This window comes from Tigriopus californicus, chromosome 5 (genome assembly GCF_007210705.1).
Source record: "Tigriopus californicus strain San Diego chromosome 5, Tcal_SD_v2.1, whole genome shotgun sequence".
Lineage (NCBI taxonomy): Eukaryota > Metazoa > Arthropoda > Copepoda > Harpacticoida > Harpacticidae > Tigriopus > Tigriopus californicus.
Window position 1 is genome coordinate 4,566,142 of NC_081444.1, and position 21,608 is coordinate 4,587,749.

At 37.8% G+C, this 21,608-nt stretch overlaps 2 protein-coding genes across 2 annotated transcripts; both read left to right on the plus strand.

Annotated features, from left to right (window-relative positions):
• The first annotated feature begins 769 nt into the window (after positions 1-769).
• Positions 770-11,232, plus strand: LOC131881112 (SET domain-containing protein SmydA-8-like). The gene is made up of 9 exons (XM_059227881.1): positions 770-1,351; positions 1,419-1,549; positions 2,873-3,302; positions 3,372-3,577; positions 8,514-8,631; positions 8,700-8,904; positions 10,014-10,295; positions 10,363-10,472; positions 11,041-11,232. The coding sequence occupies exons 1-9, from the start codon at positions 1,343-1,345 to the stop codon at positions 11,185-11,187; spliced, it is 1,638 nt and encodes a 545-aa protein (XP_059083864.1). The 5' UTR covers positions 770-1,342; the 3' UTR covers positions 11,188-11,232.
• A 3,385-nt stretch (positions 11,233-14,617) lies between these two features.
• LOC131881115 (uncharacterized) lies at positions 14,618-21,371 on the plus strand. Its single transcript, XM_059227885.1, has 4 exons — positions 14,618-15,122; positions 18,466-18,636; positions 20,640-20,745; positions 20,808-21,371. Exons 1-4 carry the CDS (start codon positions 14,704-14,706, stop codon positions 21,045-21,047), a joined length of 936 nt encoding a protein of 311 aa, XP_059083868.1. The 5' UTR covers positions 14,618-14,703; the 3' UTR covers positions 21,048-21,371.
• Positions 21,372-21,608: the final 237 nt, after the last annotated feature.

Below are 21,608 nucleotides of genomic sequence, written 5' to 3' on the forward strand. Positions count from 1 at the left end.
CCCCCAAAGAGTGATAATTCATGGGCAGTAGCAAAGTGAACGAGTCTTGAAAGAACCTGCATCATCGAGTTTGGGTTATCCCCTCATTTTTCTCGTCAACTACTCGCAGTTTTTGTCCGGCCTCGTTTCGCCATTTGGCGCTCTTCAAGTCCGAAATTGCCGCTCTTTTTTAACAAGCGGGTGTCCTTCCTCCTGAAATGGATTCAGGACGAAGTGCAGTACTTAACTTTATGAGCAATAACAATGAGGAGCTACGTATTTGACGCAAATACCATGTGAATACTGCATACAAAGATATCAGGGGACAGTATTTTAATTTTACTTAAATAGCCTATCAGCTTTTACTTGATAAGGGTTTCGCCATTGCTTCATTAATTACTGATCAATATAACAGGGGCATGCTTTCGTCTTATAAATAATTGCATCTGTTGTTTATAGTCGTGAATTTTTTTAGTACGGTCTAAAATTCGCATGTTTTCTTGCCCCGACTCCATGGATTGAGAGGTCCTGTCTCGAGTTTAACCTTTTTTGCTTTCATGTCAATGCCACTACTTGAAGTGTTTGTTTTCATTGTCCAACATTTGCATATCAGATCGAGCTCGTCACAATAAAGAAGGATGTCTTAACTAAACTTTTACAATAAATGCCAAGGTGGCAGCGCGTAACAAGGAAAACATACTTAAAAGCACATCATGAGGGACTTGACGCTCAATTAAGTTGCATTTTGAATATCTGTCCTGAATCTAAACGATAATGATGGATGCGTGTTTATTTGAAAAATAACGACTGAGTTCAAACCTTATCTAGGGCAAAATTTTGACAACATCATCAAATTTCAAGGGGGATTTCTTTCACTTTGGGCCAGACCGTGAAATACAAGCCGGAACCTGTTCGGTAACGTGAGCAAAATTCCGAGTAGATTATTCCCCGTTGAGTTCAGAAATGGATAAAATAATATGATCGCCATAATATTTCAAGTCGCTCACGAACTGTCATCTCGTCCCAGTCTGAAGTTGGCACTCGGCCAAGTGGAAAACTCTTTGAAAAAAGTCCAAAAAGTGGGACAAAGAAAGGCATCAGGGGCTCAGGAAGTTATCTTTTTATTTAGCTTTGCTTTTTTGCCAGAGGCCCTACTTAGGAATCCATTTTAAACGAGGTAAATCATTGAGGTAGGCACAACAAAAACCTTGAAATAAAGAACAGTTTTGAATCGTCAACATTTCCTGTTTATTGGAAAGTAAATTGACTTTCCAATTTCTTGGGTCATAGGTTGACATTATGCTCTCCATGAAATTAGCCGAAGCACATTTTTTCGACAGTGAGGAAGTTGCAGATCTGCAAAATGAAAGTGGTAAGTGATAACATTGATTCTGATCCGGATATTGGCCCTCCCCAATAACATCTAATGGTGACCTTAGGGCATGGATCACCAAACAAAAGCCACACCTTTGGATGAAGAGGTGAAGAAGTATTTGATTCGCGATGAACACCAAGGGCCCTCAAATGAGAAACGACCCTACAAAATTGTTTACGATGACATTGTCGGACGGTACGTTGATATTTTTCTGACTGATTGCTGGCAAAGTGCGTGTGTTGCTGAATCAGTACAGAAGACATCTGATGGGCTGAAGATTTATCTACTTTATTAAATTCTATTCGACTAATTGCTTTTTTGCTCCACTGGTTTTAACTTCGTGGGTGTTATTGTATAGTTTAGAACTAAATATGATTGTAGAGACGGCTTTGTTGGTTAAATATTGCGATTGTCAACAACTGGTTGAATTTCTTTGTTTACACACTAATATGCAGCAATTTACAGCGTCTTACGTACAATAAAATCCCAAGGAGGAGAAAATTTGCCACATTTTAGGTGATCGTTTGTCAAAAGTTATAGCAAATGCATATTGAAATTTGGATCGCTTGAAGTTGGATTTTCTTCCTTCTCTTCATCAAAATGTGGCATGATTTCAAATTGAGTCAAAGGTGGTATAAAATCATGGTTTAAAGATTCCTTGAGCTACACTATTCAGATCGGATTGCGATATCTGTTTCTGTTCACAAAATCACGGAGGACCACTCCATCCCTAATTACACAAACGTGCTTGAAGATGTACTTACGAACATACTACATTATCTCTTTCTGGGAAATATTTTCGATGGCAAATACCAATTTTCATCACAGTCATTCTACATATTATCTCGTTGTTGGCTTAGGCTTCAATTTGGCAGAAACCAATGTTATCCATCTTACACCTACAAATATTGCATTCTTGGACATACGGTAGTCTTTCAGTCCATACTATATCTGGCCTGTTCAGCTTTAAAAGTCTTTGATTTATGTGACAAGGAACACGGGAGTCTCTCGGGGCTGCAGGCAATTTGTGGCTTCCTTTTATGTGGCCACAATGAGTTCATTAAATCATTTCCTCTCAAGTGAAGCACGGCATGGTCATGCATATTAGGCATACATAACCCTCGAGGCCTAGTAGAGTAGGCCGCAAATCAACCATAATTCGACTTTCATTTCACATCCTGACATGACTAAAAATCGGTTCCAATCCAGCACCAATCAATTAGCAATCGTGTCCACCGAAAGCCAAAGGCAACACATTCGAACCGTTTCAAGCAACGATTAGTCATCCAAATGGGCTTAATCACAGACGTTAGCATTCCAACTCGACCGTATACTACTTAATTGTGGATAAGTGTGGTTTTCCGTTAATTAATTTACACTGTCCTGAGAGGTGTGAAGTTTAACTAACGACAGGTATTTCAAGCCTGAAAAATTACCCTTTGTCGACAGCAGATCCGTCTTTATATGAAGTTCCTGTCCCACCCAGTAATTACTCCGATACTTGGCCTTCGTTTTCAGACATATGGTTGCTGCTCGAGACATCAAGCCGGGCGAAATCATCTTCAAGGAGTCTCCAATCACATTTGGTCCCACGGATGCCACCAAACCGATCTGCCTGGGTTGCTACAAACGGATCAAAAGCCATGGTCTGACCTGTGACCGTTGCCATTTCCCAATGTGTTCTCGCCAATGTCAAGACATTCCCGAGCATGCCGAATACGAGTGCCAAGTCTTCCAAGAACGAGGATTTCGGGTCCGATCTCAGGAGATCAAGTTCGATGATGAAACGCCTATTTATGGGATTGTCTCGGTCATCCGTGGATTGCTCTTGAGAAAGAAGCACCCGGAGAAATGGGACCTGCTCTGGAGTCACATGTCACATCACGAGAAGAGGAAACGTTCGCATTATTGGAGACAAAAGACGAACGTCATTATTGATCATGTGAAGGTTGGTCATGATGGATTAGCTTCAGATGTTGATGGATCTTGTCATGACAGAGACCTAAATATCTCTTAGGCAGCCATGATTTTGGAAGAGAAGGATGTGGAAACCTTGGAAATCATCCTGGGGATTTTTCTGGTGAACACATTTGAGGTGTCGATCGAGGATCGAAGTGTGGAAGTCGAAACAGCTCCAGAGGCCTCCATTCAGGCCCTGTTTGGCTTGGCCTCCATGCCCAGTCATTCATGTGTGGCTAATTGCACCCATGATTTTTCTTCAAGGTAAAGCGTCAGAAAATATGCGCCAACCATATGGTTTTGATGAATGGAAAAGGGCGTGGTTGGTTTGATTTACTTCCTTGACGAATGCCATCTATAGCGCTCTTTTGAAAAAAGCAATGACTTCAAAAAATGATCAGATTCTTGACGAATATTGCATTAGGATATGAATCAGAGCGTTGTTAAACGATTGAATATCGGATGTTAATTTAATAACCTTTATAACAGTTTGATCTCTACTTTGATCAAAGAAATGACCTGAAAACTCATCAAGGTAAACATTTTGTAAAATGTTAAAATGGCGATTCAATTAATAAAAAATCATAAATTTTATTACATACTAGATCGCTTAACAAAAGCCTGATTCATACCCTAAAGTACGGACTGACAAATTTTTCTTTCATCATATCAAGAACCGAAGCTCTAATATTTGTTGTTTTTTCTTTGTGCCTTTACTTTGTCATAGATTAAGATTCGATCTTCGATCTTCGATTTCAATGAATAATGTAAGAATGAAAATATCAAAATCAACTTTGTTCAATAACCAATCAAATTATAGATCAGCGATGTAATTATTGTCTCAGGTTCATGGTTTTTATAATTGCAATTGTTATTATTTACTAGAGATCGGACCCTGAAACTGCTCACTTTAAGCAGTAGAAAATGTAGCTTTGAAGTACATACTTGGTTTCGCTTGCACAGAAAAAAGTCTTTTCTTTTCTTGACTGAGTATCATTCTCTGACGTCCATGTGGGTACAACCAGGACTTTTTGTTGTCTTGAAATCATAGGGTCACTGAGCCATTATCATGATTTTTCAAACGTAAGCTGTTCCCTTTAGTTGACAGGTATATTGTCCAGGCGTTTGTCATGGTCTTGAAGGGGTGTTGCTTATGGACATTGAAGCCTGACAATTGCTTGGCCTTGATGTTAGATGATAGCTGTAAAATTCGTTAAAAATGACGCACCCAATAAGAGGTCTAAATCGGACACAAACCCCACCAATCGGGTCATTGTAGCTATAGCTCTGTTGTGACTAGGGAGGGGCAAAATGGGTAAAATGATTTTTTGTCAATTTTTTGACACATTTGCACCTTTTGCCTAGATTAGTAATCATTAGTTGCCACCAAAATAATGAGTTTTTTTTTAATTCAAATTCTGTTTGCAATCTTATAATCTACATACTGGTAGATGCACGTGCCCTTGACTTCTAAACTCTTGACCTCAATTTTTTTCTTCTTCTTCTGAAACTTGATCTGTCCATCTCCTTTATGAAGGAGTTTGGTGGGAAAGACATTTAGTAGTTCCACCACGACATCATAATGTTCTGTTGTAAAAAATGCATCACCAGCTGCCTAGTAGAAAGCCACACCATGATTGACGAAACAAGTGAATATAATAATGTGGTTGTGAGGTGAAATGTATTTGTTTTTTGTATTATTAGGTTCAGAGAGGTGAACCTTACTTTGCCAGGAAAACTCCGTATCGTCCGTATCTACAGGGCTGCCACAAAGTACGCCGGCACTTAGAGATACAAATAATTATAAAACCATATGAGATGCATTCATTGAACTTTTTTTATGATGATGTTTGAACTGCCAACCTTTCTTATTACTAAAATTTAACATTTGGCCTCCTTTTGCACGAACAATTTGACTGATACATTTTGAAACTCCATTCACTGTGGCAAACTATGCTACCACAAAGTACGCCGTCAATTAGAAATGCAAATGGTTTTAAAAAAATGTGAGATGCATGCATCAAACTTTTTATGGTGATGTTAGAACAGCCATTAACTTTTCTGGTTTGCAAAATTATTCATTTGACCTCCCTTTGCACGGACAATTTGACTGATACGTTTTGAAACTCTATTCACTGTGGCACACACAACTTTAATGGTGATATTTCCCAGGCAGCCTTTAATCCTCTTTCGAGTGCCTCTACATTTTTATATGATCTTTAGGAGCGCTTTTCCTCCAAAATTTGGGGGCCAATCCAACTTGCCAATTTGAGCCACGGTGGATTTAAAAGTCCTAAAAATTATCGCCGGCGAGCTTTGTAGCAACCCTGTAATTCCGATAGGCGTTTTTCTAGTCTATAATAGATTGGTTCTCCTTCTGCAGGCGTAGTTAAGTGTCTAAAAATTTCCTTTGAGAAGGCTCAGGGAGGAGAATAGAACCGAGGACCTCTCTCAAGTTAGGAGACTGCGCTAACCACTATGCCACGAATCCTCCTTTTTCTAAGTATAGCTGTTGCGGAAGTAGAAATAATAGTAATAATAATGATTTGTATTTTTTTTGCTTGACTGCCATTCAACTGTCAAACTAAAGGTTGGGAAAATCACTGGTTTCAACTTCAAAGAGAAAAGTTAGGAGATGTTCAGATAGTTGAGCAGCCAAGAAAATATCCATTACTTTATTGGTCCTGATCTAATGCTTCAGCAAATAAAAAAATGATATACGGTAACCAAATCTTGATCAGTCAAAACCAATTTGTCAATATTGTTCCAAAATTTGTCAAAACTTGGTATTTTAACAAAATGTTTTTCAAATTGATCCTAGTGTGTGCGGCAATATACAAAACGGCTGTTATTTTTTTTATTTCATTTACACTCACAGGTCTTGTTTTGCACACGTTTGTCTCTGAATACCTTTTTTTGCACTTTTTGCCCCTCCCTACTGATAACGTCAGCTCATTTCTCCACATCGGCACAATTGTTCCATCTTTTGTTACTCGCTCATCAACCAATTACCATTTCATTTTGTCTGTTAACAAGCTTGATCAATTTCAATCAAATGTTATAAACGCTTTTCTTTTGAACCAATATCTCCTTAATGATTGAAAGTTAAAAATATATTCTATTTCTATATGTATTCTTCTTTTACATTGTTTATTATTGGACTCCGACAAAAAATGGTGTTCGTAAGTCAAGTAGAAATTCGAGAGGGTTACACTGACCTCCCAATGCTTCGGTTCAGCTCTTTTACACATCCGAACTGTCGAACTTCTGTAATTTCTATTCGACGTGAACACAACATATTTTTTTCGAAGTTTATCCTGATTCAAAAGGAAATTGCTTAAACTATCCACCAAGTTTATCATTGCCTCATTGGATTGCGATGAATAGACATTTTTCATGTTAGGCGATTAATAGACCTTAATGGTTCTTTGTTAAAGGATTAAAATGTAGTTGTAGGTCATCTTAAACAAGAAGGTCATCCACCATTACATTTGACAAAATGCATATCCTCCTTAACATGAGAAATATGCGTAATTTTTTTTAGGTCACAAAGAGCTATCATTGGATTAGTTCTGTCGCTTTTGAATTTTCTATTGTTACAATTGATTTGTCTAAACCTTAGGAAATATTTTTGATCGATTAAATTACATTTCTTTCCAGGATCACTATTTTGAAAATCACTCAGTTGCCCTCTTAAAAATCGTTTAAACGTTGCTGAGCGGTCAAATCGTAACTAAAGAAAGCCGTTTTACTGTAATTGATTTAATTTTGAGCCAAGACAATTGAGATATTTTAGTGATTAATCACAATCGATTATTCAAGGACATCTCTAGTTTTAATGCACAAACTTTTGAAAAACTTTTACATATTCATCGTCTTTTAACGTAAAACCTTTGTTATTAATCATTTTGATTCGAGATGAGACATTGAAGCAAAATTCAATTTTAACGGTGTATGGCAAGGTACTGCTGAAAACGCAAAATTGCAAACATTTTTTTCTAATGAAATAATCAAAAAATACACCAAACAAACAAATGGAAGTTCATTGATAGAAATTGGATTCTTAAATGTTAATAATGAACGTTATAGTTCAGTCTTTTCGCATATATGTCCGTAACATCTTCAAATCCTACTACACCTCGAGGAAACAAGATTTTCTTCCATACAGGGATATATTTTAGACCATACCAATTCCAGGTGCATTCAAAAGGTTAGAAATTTACAGCGATGGTGAACTTGTGGACCTTCTGATTGATGAATCAGTTGAATTTAAAGCAATGAAAAGCTCTGAGGCCTGACCACGCTCTGTACCAATGTCCCAGAAGCTCATTCCACTTTATTTGTACCATCACTGGGCCTCCAGAGGGTGATGAACGGGAGCTATACAAATTGTATTGATTTGAAAATGTTTAAAAAAATACTTTTAAGGGCGAAATTTCGTAATACTATTAAATTAAAAAATGGCGATATATATTTCAGAAAATTTTAAAATATTTGATCGCGTGCCAATGAATTTTGTTGTTTTTGAAATGCTTTAAAAATACTTTCAAGTAACAGGCAAAAAAATCAAACCAGATAGTTTTTTTTAAGTTAAATTTTTAAGTTGAGCCAAAGTGATGCTAGGTTGTAACGCTATTTACATATGTATATTACATATCTTAAGCACTGTGAAATAAACGTTTAGAATATTGGTCTTTCGGTGTTAAAGTGTAAATTGTATCAAAAGTGGGCTTCATAAAATGATCCAATTTTTATACTTCTATATCAATGCAGAACACACAAGAATTTGCTTCACTGAATAGCAACCTTTTTGTTTTAACCAAAATTTAATTCCCAAAAATTGTGATTTCATCTTTTTCAATGTGCACCCCTAGAAGTACATTCCATTTAACTTAGCAAATTTGGTTGATTGTTTTTTTTAAGTGTACCCTTTTATAACTAAGTAACTGTCATGTAATTGTCGTTCGAGGTTTGAAACGGAATTAAGTGTAATTATCATGAGTTACATTTCGACCTAATCGAATTTCAATTGTGATCAAAGACATTTAGGAAGCAATTGACACAGCTCTGCCAACTTTAAAGCTTTTAGTGCTCTTAAATCCTCTTGCATTAAGAATTTTTCCCACAAAACGTCATTTTAAAATTGTTCACGTAGACTTTTCCCCGGCTAAACTTTTCAACCATTCCTCACTCAACCTAGAAAGTCCGGCTACGTTATGACGATGAGATCCCTGACTCACATCAATAAGGGTGAGGACATCACCCATTCCTACACTGAGCCCTTTGATCCCCTCCTTCAAAGGCAAGCACTGCTTCAGGTGACGATCCCATTTTCTTTATTACTCTATTCACTTTAAAATCTAAGGCTATGTCTATTTTTTTATAGGTTGGAAAGTTCTTCAGCTGCCAATGCCCGCGGTGTTCCGATCCCACTGAACTAGGAACATATGCGAGTGCCCTTAAATGCAGAAAATGTGGCAAAGGCAATGTGATAAGCAGCGATGTTCACGAAATCGAGGCCAAGTGGGTGTGTGAGAACCAGGATTGTCCACAGGAAATGGGCACAATCCAAATTCGAAACATTTACCAAGGTGAATTAAGTGAGAACTTGAGCAACCTGGATTTACCGGAGTATGTTGACCACTAACGCCACTTTCTTTCTCTATTTGTACCATGACACGTAGGATATTTTTGCAATGTGAAGGGCCAAAAACCCGTTGTGATTGATCATTAGACTTAGGAAAAGAAGGTAGAAACTTAAAACCCTTGGTTTTTACCTTGTGCAGCCAAATTTTGATCAAATTACATAAATTGTCGTTTTGGGGGAAAAATCCCTCTTTTGCACCTTTTTTGACACTTTTTTTCCTTTAAATGGTTCTTTTACATGCAAAAGCAGGAAACAAACTTGGACAATGGTTATAGATGCAACCAATATTTTTGAACAACCTCAAAAAATGGTCATTGCACACTAGATCTAAATCAATTTAAACTTCAACCTTCATTAACAAACGCTAGTATGACACCTTGCTTCCATGTTTAGTTCTATTTCCGACTCAAGCAAAACAAAGCGCACGAAATAAATTCCGCGGGAATTGAAAAAAACCAGCGCCAAGAAGGCAACGTATGATGAGCAGCAAAAATGTCACCTAGTTTAGCTCCCTAATAAGCTCTGACGTAGAAAGTGGTTTCAGAGCAACGTCTTCGTCTTACAAAAAATATCTCAATTATAATGATATGTTAGTGATATTTCTCTCGCTGAAACACTTAGTTCTTTTTTTTAATGCTGTCAAAAACAAATGAAATAAATAAATATATTTTCCTTTACCTTTTTGACAAGCTCACATCTAGTTTTTTACTTTTTTTCGCCAAATTTGCATTTTTTACCTTCTTATGGCTGATTTTGGTACCTTTCTCCTCACTTTTTTGGTAAAATGTTCTACCTTTAAGTTACCGTTTTTGCTTGTTTTTTCCTTCCTTCTTACCGAGGTCTATTGATAATGTTCATATATATCTTTCAAATTTAATCGAGAAACAAGGGTCAACATAGTTTGAAAGGAATTTATCTGCAACAAACACATAAAAGGCTCAATAAACAAGACACCCAACATCAAACAAAATCGTCTCTGAAATGTTAAAACCAGTTTAATACACAACATGGTATAATCCATATGTGTATCAAGAATCGCTTTTCACGTTACAGCCGCCAAAGGTCAAGCAGAGAGTTTGGATCCGTCAGAATCCAATCCCAGTGGAGCCACCATCCCAAAATTTGAGGCCTTTATTAAGAAGTACGCCAACATTCTTCACCCGAACCATGTCATTCTGACCGACCGAAAATACGTTTTGGCCAAAATGTACGGCCGTATGACCGGGTATGAGGCACATCAGCTGACTGACGAACAATTCAAGCGTAAACGGGATCTTTGTCGAGAGGTTCTTCAAGTCTTGGATCAAATCATGCCTGGACGGACACGAAAACGAGGTTTAGTTGAAGGTTCAATGGAACAAAAAATGCTGAGGATAATGAGTTTTGTTCGATCATGAATTAGGGATGATGATGTACGAGCTGCACTTGCCTTTGGTGATGCTGGCCAACAGAGCGTTGGAACGTGGTCCAAATCCAGGAACTGATCCAAAGGAGATAAAAAAGAACCTGAAGGTAATCATTAGAGCCTCGATTTTGAATTGGTGAGATTTGGGCCAAAAATTGCATAATTATCCATGACGAAGAGAGTAAAACTTGAAACAAAATAATTCAATCAGCATCTAGACGTTAAAATGCAATGTTATTGTTTACTCTGTGTTATCCGAACATTGGATTATCAATTTGTCATTTAAAAGTTCAGACACACACGCACTTCTGTTTTTAGGAAAGGCTTGTATTAAGGATGATTAATATGACATCTTGAAATATACAATCAGAGAGGCTGGCGAGAGATCCACTGATAGTCTAATTGCCTTAGCAATGCGCTGACCTTGCTAAATTGAGCCTTTTTGTATGATTTTGAAAAGTTGGGAAGAAATTTTAAACATCAGTTGAGGTAGATTCTAAAATTCTTGGAGTCACTCCCCCAAAACGGCACGTTTCTTCAAAACAATTGCTCCCAAAAATGATCTTTTGGGGGTAAAACATTGTGAAATTAGATTTTAGGTGTGGTCCATAAAAGTCATAGACTAGTTTTACTTGCCAAATGTAAAGCTTCATGTTGAGGTTTCTTATATTTCAGGATGGACTGTCGTATTTACGAAAAGGATTGGAGATCTTGTCAGATGAGCCTGCAGGAACTTTTGAGCAAAAAATTGTGGAAGGTTCCAAGGAGAGCTTGGTCCAATTGGAGCAGTGGGTTACCACAGTGTGTACCAATCTGAAATAGTTGCTTCTTATTTCCAAATATACTTGAACACTCATTTGATTTTTACATGTACTGACAAAGCAAAGGTTTGATTCTGAAAACAGACGATTGAAAAAAATGGATTGAAGAGCACCTTTTCCGTCTTCCATTTACTTTTCGTAGAAACGAGAACTCATTTTTGGTCATCAGCTTTGTTGAAAGAGAGGCAAACTTGAGAGCGAACACGAATGCATTCCAATTTCGTTTACGTATCTGTTGGTAAAAAAGGCCTTAAGTAGACGCTAGGAATATCTATTTACTCAATAGACATGGCCTTCCTATCCGTTTTCATGACCATGCATTGAACAATACTAGTTCTACTTACTTTGATATCACTTTCTAGTCAATAATTTTATTGCTTTTACCGTTTTGACATTCTACTTTTATATATTAACAATGCTTGTGTAGTGCTTATAAACCGAATTTGTAATTATTTTTACGCCATGACATGGCCAAGAGTGACAATAAAAAAAAACCATTGATAGGGACAACTTTCCACTTACGTTCTATCAAGCTTGCAGATTAGCCCGAGTTTCTTTCAAAATAAGGTGGTGAACGAGCAGGTTGACTACGTGAAAATAAGATTTGAAAACATTTAATATGAAGAGAGAAATGTCCATGGAATCTGAAAAACAATTCTTTTTTAATGATTCAAGTTCTAATTCAAATTCTAATTAGAAATTTACCACGTTAGATTTGGCGTGTGGAAACGTATCTTCTATTCGTTGGTGACTGAGCAATTGTTAGTGCATAGAGAGAAATGTACATAAGTAAATGCAATTTCCAGCACTATCCTTTGGCTTCCAATGCGTTGACGAGATCAAAGATCATACCCATAGAAACCGTTTTTCATGAGAGAAAAGCCTCTACCGCATGGATGAGCCCAATTCAATTCCAAAAAGTCTTCGACTGATGTCGCATTTAGCCACTTCAGTAACGTAAGCCATGCTTTGTCAAAACGTTGTGGAATAACCTGTTTCAATTTTCAAGTTCGATTGTCATTTGCATTTGTCTACAACCGCTTCAGAGAAGAAAGAAAAATATCGATGGAGAACCAGAATTGATCATTTTGACTCGTAGTGGAATTGATGAAAGACACCAAAAAGCAGGCCTCGAAAACTTTTATGGTTCACTTACCTTCTACTATGACTGAACTTATTTTGCAAATTTACGCAATTGTATACATTCCATCAACAAAAGTACTTTAAGGCTATCAATTCAAAAATGTTTTTTTGAGTGATTGCTTCAAAGGCATTGTTTGAAAACAACGCATTTTTCGTTGTATTGTCCTTTCTTTGTAACTCTGACGGAAGACAAAAAATTGCCCCACTTCTTTGAGTCCTCATTGTAAGATTCAATTTAATTCCAAAATTTTGCACAACTCACTAGTCGTGGTTGTTTTTTATTTGGTTGACATTTTTTTTTTCGATAATTTAACGAATGAAATCTTTGTGTCCGAGCATTTCGAGTCAATTTCTTGGCAATAACGGCAATGCATTTTCAAAATGAGCACCTTAGAGAGACAGACAAGCAAATATTCGTTACAAAGCGAGATTTTTTTAATCAATTATTTTGAAAGTTGGTTTGAATAATTATTAGTTTATTAGTTGAGGTAATTATAAGGAATAGATAAGCAAATATGGGTACCATTCGTTACAAAGTCAGCTCTTTTCATGCTATATGTACCTACTTGAGCTATCTACCGCCGAAAAAAAGTAGATGGACCTTTTTTCTCAAAGTGCAAAAGTAGGCTTACAGAGTCCCTTCAGTTTTTTCTTTCTTACAAAACTGTCTTTCACAGCTTTTATCAGAGCCTTTGCTTGTGTTTGTGTGGCTCTAGATCAAACATATATTGAATGTTGAAAAATAACATTTCCCTGGACATGTTCCTTCTAGCATTTACATCAATTACTATTTAAACTTTAATGGTATCACAATTAAACATATCTCTCAACGGAGCAAGTGCAAAGTACCACATGGATTTTGCAAATGCACATTAGAGATTCCAGCTACGAAATTAAATCACATTCTTAAAATTTCACCTGTAGTTCCAGCCAGAACAATGGCAAACATTGATTAGAACAGAGCTTTGCGAATTTTTATCTTATTGTCTATTGGCAATCTATTTCTATTTATCGTTTCATGTCTAGTCTTGTCATTTCCAAACACAATTCCATCATAAGAGGCTTGTCTCATTGCAATTTGCCAGACAATCTGTGTTATTGAGAACGTTGCATTTGGAAGGGCACCGACAAGAGATTGACTTCACTTCATTACCTATCCATTGCAACTTTGTTCCTCTTTGAAACGCGCTTGAATGTTGTTTGCACCATGTTTATTGGACAAGTGCAAGGCTAATTTTGGCCAATGTGTGGCCCACTTGTCTTCTTTGGGTCGTCAAGAATTTGATCCAAGATTCCAAGTCATGCTTGACAAGGTTCTTGGTAGTGATTGGCATCGGGTCTCCTTCGCCTTTAGCTGCTCAGCTTTTCGGTCCCTGAGTCCTTCCTTCGTTCCTTCCTTCCCGTTGAGAATGGTGTGCTAATGTGAGTTCAAGTTCAAGTTGGCCAACTACCGCCCTGACATTGGCTCACGCCAAGGATTCGAGTGCAAAGCATGGCGCATGTCTGTAGGTACATATACCTACCGATTTCAAACACTGTGCGTGGTACTTAGAGGGCATACGAGAGGCGCACGTCATTGCTGCACGAACGAACTGAACGAGAAACGAAGGAACGAGGGAACGAAGGAACCTCTCCTTGCTCGTTCCTTGCGCAATCTTTTCCACAGGCATCGTCGACATCTCGGCTACTGTACTCCTGCCACATACACTCCCTTAGAACAACATTGTTTTGACACGACCAGAGTTGAGCACAGCACCAGTGTAGTACCAGTTGCTAGGCATCTTTGATCTATCTCGCTAGAGGGCGCTAGGTTGTGTTGTTGGAAACTTGAAAATAATTGAATGCATGGAATCTGGTGTTTCTAAATAAGTAGATGAATTATAATTGAATATTGATAAGATATATGTTGCTCAATATTTTGAAAAAGCTAGAAAACTAAAAACTAGAAAAAATGCGTTTGTGTTTCTGATCTTTTTTAAAACTTTCTATTACCCTATTAGTTGTTCAAGGTGAGGGAATAGCTAAATGAACCTAGAGAGCGATACAAAATATTCAACAAAGTGACCACAAACACATAACTGAAAGAAAGTCCATTAAATAGAAAAACAAGTGTCTTAGCCTAGTACATTTATAACTATATCACTCATTAAATCCATATCATTTTACTCCTCCTTAGAGTCATTAATGACCAAAATTAGTTTTTCTCTTTAGTCCCCAAATTTACTCTTTGTCCACATCAATGAGTTTGCAATTTGATTAATCATAACTGCAGCATACCTATACCGGTACAGCAAATGACCAACTCGAACAACCAGAACACCAACTTGGGTGTGAGCATGTATGTGAGCAGCAATGGTGCTCGTTCACAACTTGGATGTCCCTCAGTCCAGGAGAAAAATTCAAATCAGACAGAGCTCTGTCGACTCCCTCGCTCCATTCGACATATCAGGTTATCGAGCACTCACCCGTTCCAACCTTCAAGTGCCCTTCGATAATTGTATTTCGTGAATCTCGTGTATCTCGTGTGTTAAAACCAACCTCTCCATCAGCCCTCAGAATGAAGCCGTTCCTAGGTCTAATCTTGTGCAGTGCCATCCTATCCTTCACTCTGGCCGAGGATTGTACCGAGGCCGAAAAACTCGAGGAAGACAATAACCATCGCCAATGCATGAGGGAGGTCCAAGCCCGTGTTCACGCAGGAACCGGGTTCCACGAGGTCTGCGACCGGTTGGACGAGCAAATCGAGCGATGTGGAAGGCACAAGGCCAAATGTCTCGAGCAAGACGAGCTCAGGTAAGAAACGCAGCCAAAAAAAAAATCATGGTCAAGGTCAAAGAGGCCGATTGAAACGAGTCGACCACAGTGTGGTCTGATACAAAAACGAGCGATTTCTCCGAAAAACCTGGCATTGAGAGGGAATATCAGTCGGGACTTGACCACATTCACGTCGATTCGCCTCCCATGGACCTTGAAAGAAGATCAAATGGCCGAGAATCCTCTTTCGAATTTGATCACTGCTGGTATTTGTCTTAAACATGACGCAAGAAGCGCAAATCACTTCTTTGCCTTTCATTTCAACTGAAGCTACTTGATTAGCACTGGTTTTGACAGCCTCTAGAGTTCGATCAAAAACGTCATGGCTGCTTCAAAATTGGTTGGGATTCATTCTTATTCAACCAATCGAGCCATCTCACGCTCTCACGCTGTTTGGCCAACAAAAAGTAAGCACAAACATGAATTTAGAATGAAGACGAGATCGCTTCCAAGAAGATGGACCTTTGGTAGAAGCATTCATGAACCGCTCATAAAACCCACATTCAGCCTCCGAAAAAAAACATCAAGAACTTGTTTCAGGTGTGAGGGAAAAATTATACCCGATGACGAATCTCTAGACTTGGTCCAATCTACTCGTGACTTGGACTACTGGTTTGGGACTGGTTATTACCGGTGTGTGACACTATTAATTGTGCCTCAAAAGGTCGAGTATCTCTTGGCTGAAACCTGAGACACATCCGCTCTTTATTTAGAAACATGCCTTTCTGTACCATTGTAAAAAGAGGCAATAGAGGCGCATGATGAACACGGTAAGTGTCCCTTTCAAGTGGGTATCAACTGCAGATTGATTAAGTGGATCAAGCTTCAATGTTCCATTGTCGAAGGATCAAGTGAATGTGTCTACTACGGCACATCGTACTTAGCCGGAGGAATAAAAATGAAATCCTGGCCCGTCTTTGAAGTCGGCATGTTTCTAGTTGCCCATGAAATATGATGGGATGCTCTGAAAAGCCATGACTGTCCATTGAGGTTGTCGTTGTCATCATCATCATCTGTCACAACGAAACAATTTTGGGTCATGCTCAGTCCAAAGCAGGAATTCAGTACTTCCTTGAGGAACAAGTCGAGTTTGAAGGAACAAAGAGGGCTATTTTTGAAGGTACGAAAAAGATGTCTTCCTTGTCAGTGCTCTCGTCAAGAGTGAGAATCAAAATGAGTTGGCCCTTGACAGATACGTTCCGTCATTCAGTAAGCAGAAATGGGCGTTGGACTGATAGACTTGTTGTATTGCTTGATTTTACTTTATTGGGAGATCCATTCGTTTTATTTGAAATCAATTTATGAAGCAAGTTTGGATGAAATTTGGACTCTGAAAAATTGAGCTTTTGCTTGTGTTACCCCAAAATTAATGATTCCTCATTTCAGCTACTTAAATTTAAAGAACAAATTACTATTTGTCTACCTTGCAAGAACATGGCTTAGATGATGTTGTGTTATCGAATTCCAGCTCAGAGACAAACGTATTTGCTTTAACACTTATCAAAAGTGATAATTGAAAAAAAAAATGATGAAAAAATCAAGCACACCTAGTTATTTGGATCCATATAAGTATAAAGTCTAATTAGATGCCAGTAAGTTAATGGGACAATGAAAAATGATGAAATCTTAAGTTTTTGGGAGGTTGCAAAAGGCTGTTTAGTTTCAGGTCATTTACCCTTTTAGTTAATGGCTTTCAGTTTTTGTTTTGTTACAATAATATTTTCGAAACCTTGTGAAACCTTTTTGGGGCCTGTTTTGGCTCATTATAACCTGCACAGTTTTGACAATTGAGCCAGTGACCTCCCAAAAAATGTCAATGACTCATTGGAAAAGAGGTGGTAAAAGGACCCAAAATGGGATTGAATGATGCCATTTCATGGGATTAGGCACCAAAATTTGCCCGTTAGATCAGTACCTCAATGACCAGGCAAATTATAGTGATCTTAAAATGCAACGAAATTGAAACACTGCTTTCCTTCTCTTGCATGATCTTAAAATAGCTCAAAATGTCGCATGCCATTGCTCAAAACTTAAAATTTTATTTTGGATCTTCTAAAATTTCACAGGGCTATTTTATCAAACAATGAAGGAATTCAAAAATCATTGGGTTCTGAAATATTTCAAATATTTCAAGTTCTGTTTGGCTATTTCCGTCAAAAGTTGAACAGTGATCAATTTAAAAAGTTGTCAACGGAAACAAGTCCTATTGGTATATGTATGATAATTTTGAAAAGGCCTTAATTCATTCAAGAATATATGAAGATACATGTGACAAAAATGATTTCTTGCAATCACGTTTCCTATTTTGTCCTGACTTTTATCATTCCGACAAATGTGCCATGTCTGTTTAATGACTAGCGCTAAGATGATTAACTTTCGTGGCATTTTAATAAGAGCAGCCGATCAAAGAAGTTACTCTTTGGTTCACGACGCCCACCTATGGTATGACGGCAGTGTGACACAAGCATTCTCCGTAGAATACATGAAGTGTGATAGCCTGATTTTGGTTGGTTTAGAATACAGTTTTGGTCGGAATACTTTACTACATGTAGATGTTGTTCCAAACAGAATATTCTAGATTCATGTCGTGAGGAAAGAGTCGAGTTTTTTTCGCCTCAGATTGATTCCATCATTGTGACAATGTTATTGATTGAACTTTTAAAAAGTAAGATGGAGGGATTGGTCTACGAGATATCCTGTCGGATAGAATTTTATTCCTCTGGAAGTTTAAATGCCACAACAAACAGCTTCCTGTCCATTTTTCTCGACTTGGAATTAGCCTCTATTTGCAAATAGCGCCATCCAGCCAATAAGGTTGGATTGCGAAAAACCAACTAAAACGGGGGAAATCACGTGCCAAGGATTAGAACTGGCTTTGTTTGCAAGTAAATGACTGGCAGGCTTGAATATTGTCACACATCTCCTTGAAAGTAGTGGTGGTGGTGGTGGTGGTAGTGGTTGTGAGGATGGTAATTGCATTGTGGTTGCAAATGAGATAGTGGGAAAATAGAGATCCCTCAACCGATTCTCTAACGATGTAGTTACCCAGTAGTTCATCAAGAAAAGGGGAATACGAAATCGCCTTAAAACATGGCTACCGATGAAGCCTTGGAAGACGAAATTAAACACCACTGGGAAGGTATTAAAGCCTACCTTTGACTTAACGTGAATTTTGGGCCTTCCATCAATATCGCAATAGTTATTGACAACTACTAAGGACGAATAATTTCAAAACTATTTTGTAATTCAAAGTTCTATCAGTGTTCGACCTTGAATTTTTGCAAGTGAATAATGTTTTATGATCTCTTTGGTTTACTTTCAGATTATTTAAAGATATGCAGTTGGAGTCTCTGATCAAGCTCACGGATGGCCAGCAAATTGGTGAGATCTATAAAAAGTGCGAAATAATCAAGGAATATGTGGAAAGTGGAAGAAAACCGTGGAAGTCCACTGAGATGTGCAATCTGCAACAGGTTGGCGAAGCCATGGAAAAGTAGGTTCAACCCTCGTTTATCTCATGATAAATGCGGACATGAATCCTTTAAAGCTTCATTCATCAAGTGCTCTTAAGACTATCAATCAAATACTGAAATTGCCACCGACAGATGGAGCAATAGTCTAATAATATCAGGGTGTCAGAACTTGAACTTTGAACTCGCTCCTCAAATGGCGGTATCGTGGGAAAATGTTGACACCCTGAAGTGACATAGTAGTTGGTTTTAAATAAGAACGTGGTTGAAATTTGCCATTTTCCATTACCAAAGGTTTCTTTAATCCTTATACCTTAATGCGAAAAATTGTTCATGAACATTGTTTTCGGCAATGATTTATCGGAATTTTCGAACGTAACAAATTGTTCCAGATTGATACGAATGAAGATCCTGCTTCTATTGTTGCCAAGAAATGGCTTTGAAGCCAGAATAAATGCAATCAATTTGTCACCAACCAAGAGATTTCGAGGAATCAGAAGGGCAACTTGTCCGGATTTCATTGGAGAATTTTCAAGCTTTTAAAACATTTTGAAAAGTGACGTGGCATCACGAAAGCGCTTATTATGAAATATAAAATGTTATTTCAGTTTGTTGGGTTCTTGAAAATGCTGATTAATGGTGTGATTCTCATAAGCTTGCTTCTAGATTTGATGAGAAATAGTACAGTTTATTTGGACGCGGCAGTTAACTGATTTTATCAAAATTTCGGCCAAAAATGTTGAATGAAGTTAGCATGAATGAGTCAAATGTTCAAAGTATCAAAATATTTTTGTTGAAATGCTTTGTCAAGCGCTAGCTACAAAAGAAATAAGATAGCAAGTAATTTCATTCGTTCTGCTCCATTTTATGGCAAACTTGCTCCATTAATTGATTTCAGGAATGATATAACGAAAAAGCATACGATGCACCTTTTGCATGTCTTCGTTTTAGTGTTCGAATTTTGCGTTGCCATAAAAGAAATTTAACTAATCAGTTACTTAAAAGCAATCCACGTCATCTGCAGAAACCTCCCACTTAAAAAATAGACGGGTTCTACAATATAAGTAAATTGCAATGGGGTATTTTAGTGCATCAAAATCAACAAACCGGCGACCAGACATGAATTTCGAATATCAAACTGATCAAAATTCGATATGAAGGCTACAAATCTTCAAGTTTAAAATCTTGGGGTCGAAATTATCATTCAGTGTGACATCATGGTTTGGATTATCATGTGAAGTAACCTCTGCCTCTTTTTTGAGAAAAGTTAACCTATCGGAGATTCTTCTCATAGTTTTCAGGTTGCCATCGAATCTAGCCAAAGGATGGTATAACATATTTATTTTGTATTTGTCTTGGTTCCTAACCCAATAAATCTCGGCAATTCCGTACATAAAGATTAAAGCCAATATTCCCTACGTTTTTCGGCACGGAAGACAAAAAAGAAAATTACATCCCATCCAACTATTTTGCACAGATTCATTGTGGGTGGCAGAGCCACCAGTGAACTTTCATAGAGTAGGTATTTGAGCCTCCCATTGTTCTTTGAACTTTTGGTCTCTGTGGGTCAAATGTTATGTTTAGACATCCAAGGTGTGCAGTTTCAGGTCTGTGATTTAGTTGCTGTTATGATTAATTACATTTGAAACCAAAGCATATATTTGGCGGCATTACAACATCCTTCATTGACCTTTTGATTTCTATTTTAAGAAACTTGCTCTAAGAACTAAATGATCTTTAAATTGCCTGGACATCAACAAGCAATGTCATTGAAATGTAACTAGTCGTAATTGGATTACAAATCGAAAGTAATTGTAATTTGTAATAAACTGCATTAAAAAGTGATTCATTGTGCTCAAAATGAATTGGAAGCCCCTGCAATTGAAATCATTTGCATCTTAAAAGAAATTGCTATGGACCTCATGGTATAGTTCTAAAAACCAACGGGATCTCCCATATCCTTTAGATATTGATTGGGCAAGATATCCGACGATTCCATCTCATTTCTCATTCAATTTCATTTCAGACGTCAGCAATGCATCGTGGAGGCCCGAAACGAGTTGGCCACCAGCAAAACCGAAGCCCGAGCCCGCCCCCTTCACATAAATCTCATTTGCAATTTTGTGCAAAAGGTAGTGCAGAAAGTTCCCCGGAAGATGAACAATAGATAATTGTTGTTTCGCCTTCTTTTCAGTCATTATACGAATGTGCATCGGAAATGAGGCACTGTTTCTCGGAGGATGACTTCAAGAAGATGCTGGACAAGAGTCCTGAGGCCCTCAATAAGCTACTGGACGTGATGGGCTCTGATTTCGATTTGACCACGTGTGGCAGCATGTTGAATGCTCAACCCATTACAGCAGGATCGTCCCATTTGAATGTTGGCTTAAGCTTTACTCTGGTTACTACTCTTATCTTGTCTCGATTGCTGTGATCTTCCATGCCAAACTATATCTGCATCGTCCCTGTAAATCCCTTAGAAAAAAATTACTCGTGGGAACTCCCGCCGTTCTAACCAATTATGAATCACTCTCACTTTCAGATTTCCCACATTGCCCCCACGAAGTGTGTAATCAGGTTGAAACTTTGAAAGTCCCGTCCTGTAGTTGTACGAGTTGTACCTTGGCCCATTTTTTCGATAATAGTATTAACACCCGTGGGTACTTGAATTATGCTTAGAAACTAGTCGAAAAAATTGTAGCTACCCCTGTCATACAAACGAGAATAAAGTCCAAATTCATATTTCCGTGTTCCTAAATTGGTCTCTTTTTTTTCACGCAACCTAACGAGTATTGCGCTACCTTAGAGAGTTGGCAGGAGGCATAAAGCTCTTCATAAGAAATACAACGGCATGAATTATCTTTCAAGCAGAAATCTCAAAGGTTGGCAAGAATTATCTTTCAAGCAGAAATCTCAAAGGTTGGCAATATCAAAATTTATTGAGCGAGGAAGCTGATGTAATGTCACTCGATGTATCTAAACGTTTTCAACACGA

Bases quoted from the DNA above. Each gene is read 5' to 3' on its own strand.
- LOC131881112 (XM_059227881.1), top strand. The intron at 8,632-8,699 runs GTGACGATCCCA...ATTTTTTTATAG, and splicing joins AAAGGCAAGCACTGCTTCAG to GTTGGAAAGTTCTTCAGCTG. The intron at 10,296-10,362 runs GTTTAGTTGAAG...ATCATGAATTAG, and splicing joins TGGACGGACACGAAAACGAG to GGATGATGATGTACGAGCTG.
- LOC131881115 (XM_059227885.1), top strand. From the start codon at position 14,704: ATGTCCCTCAGTCCAGGAGAAAAATTCAAATCAGACAGAGCTCTGTCG. The intron at 18,637-20,639 runs GTAGGTTCAACC...ATTTCATTTCAG, and splicing joins GTTGGCGAAGCCATGGAAAA to ACGTCAGCAATGCATCGTGG. The intron at 20,746-20,807 runs GTAGTGCAGAAA...CCTTCTTTTCAG, and splicing joins TTTGCAATTTTGTGCAAAAG to TCATTATACGAATGTGCATC.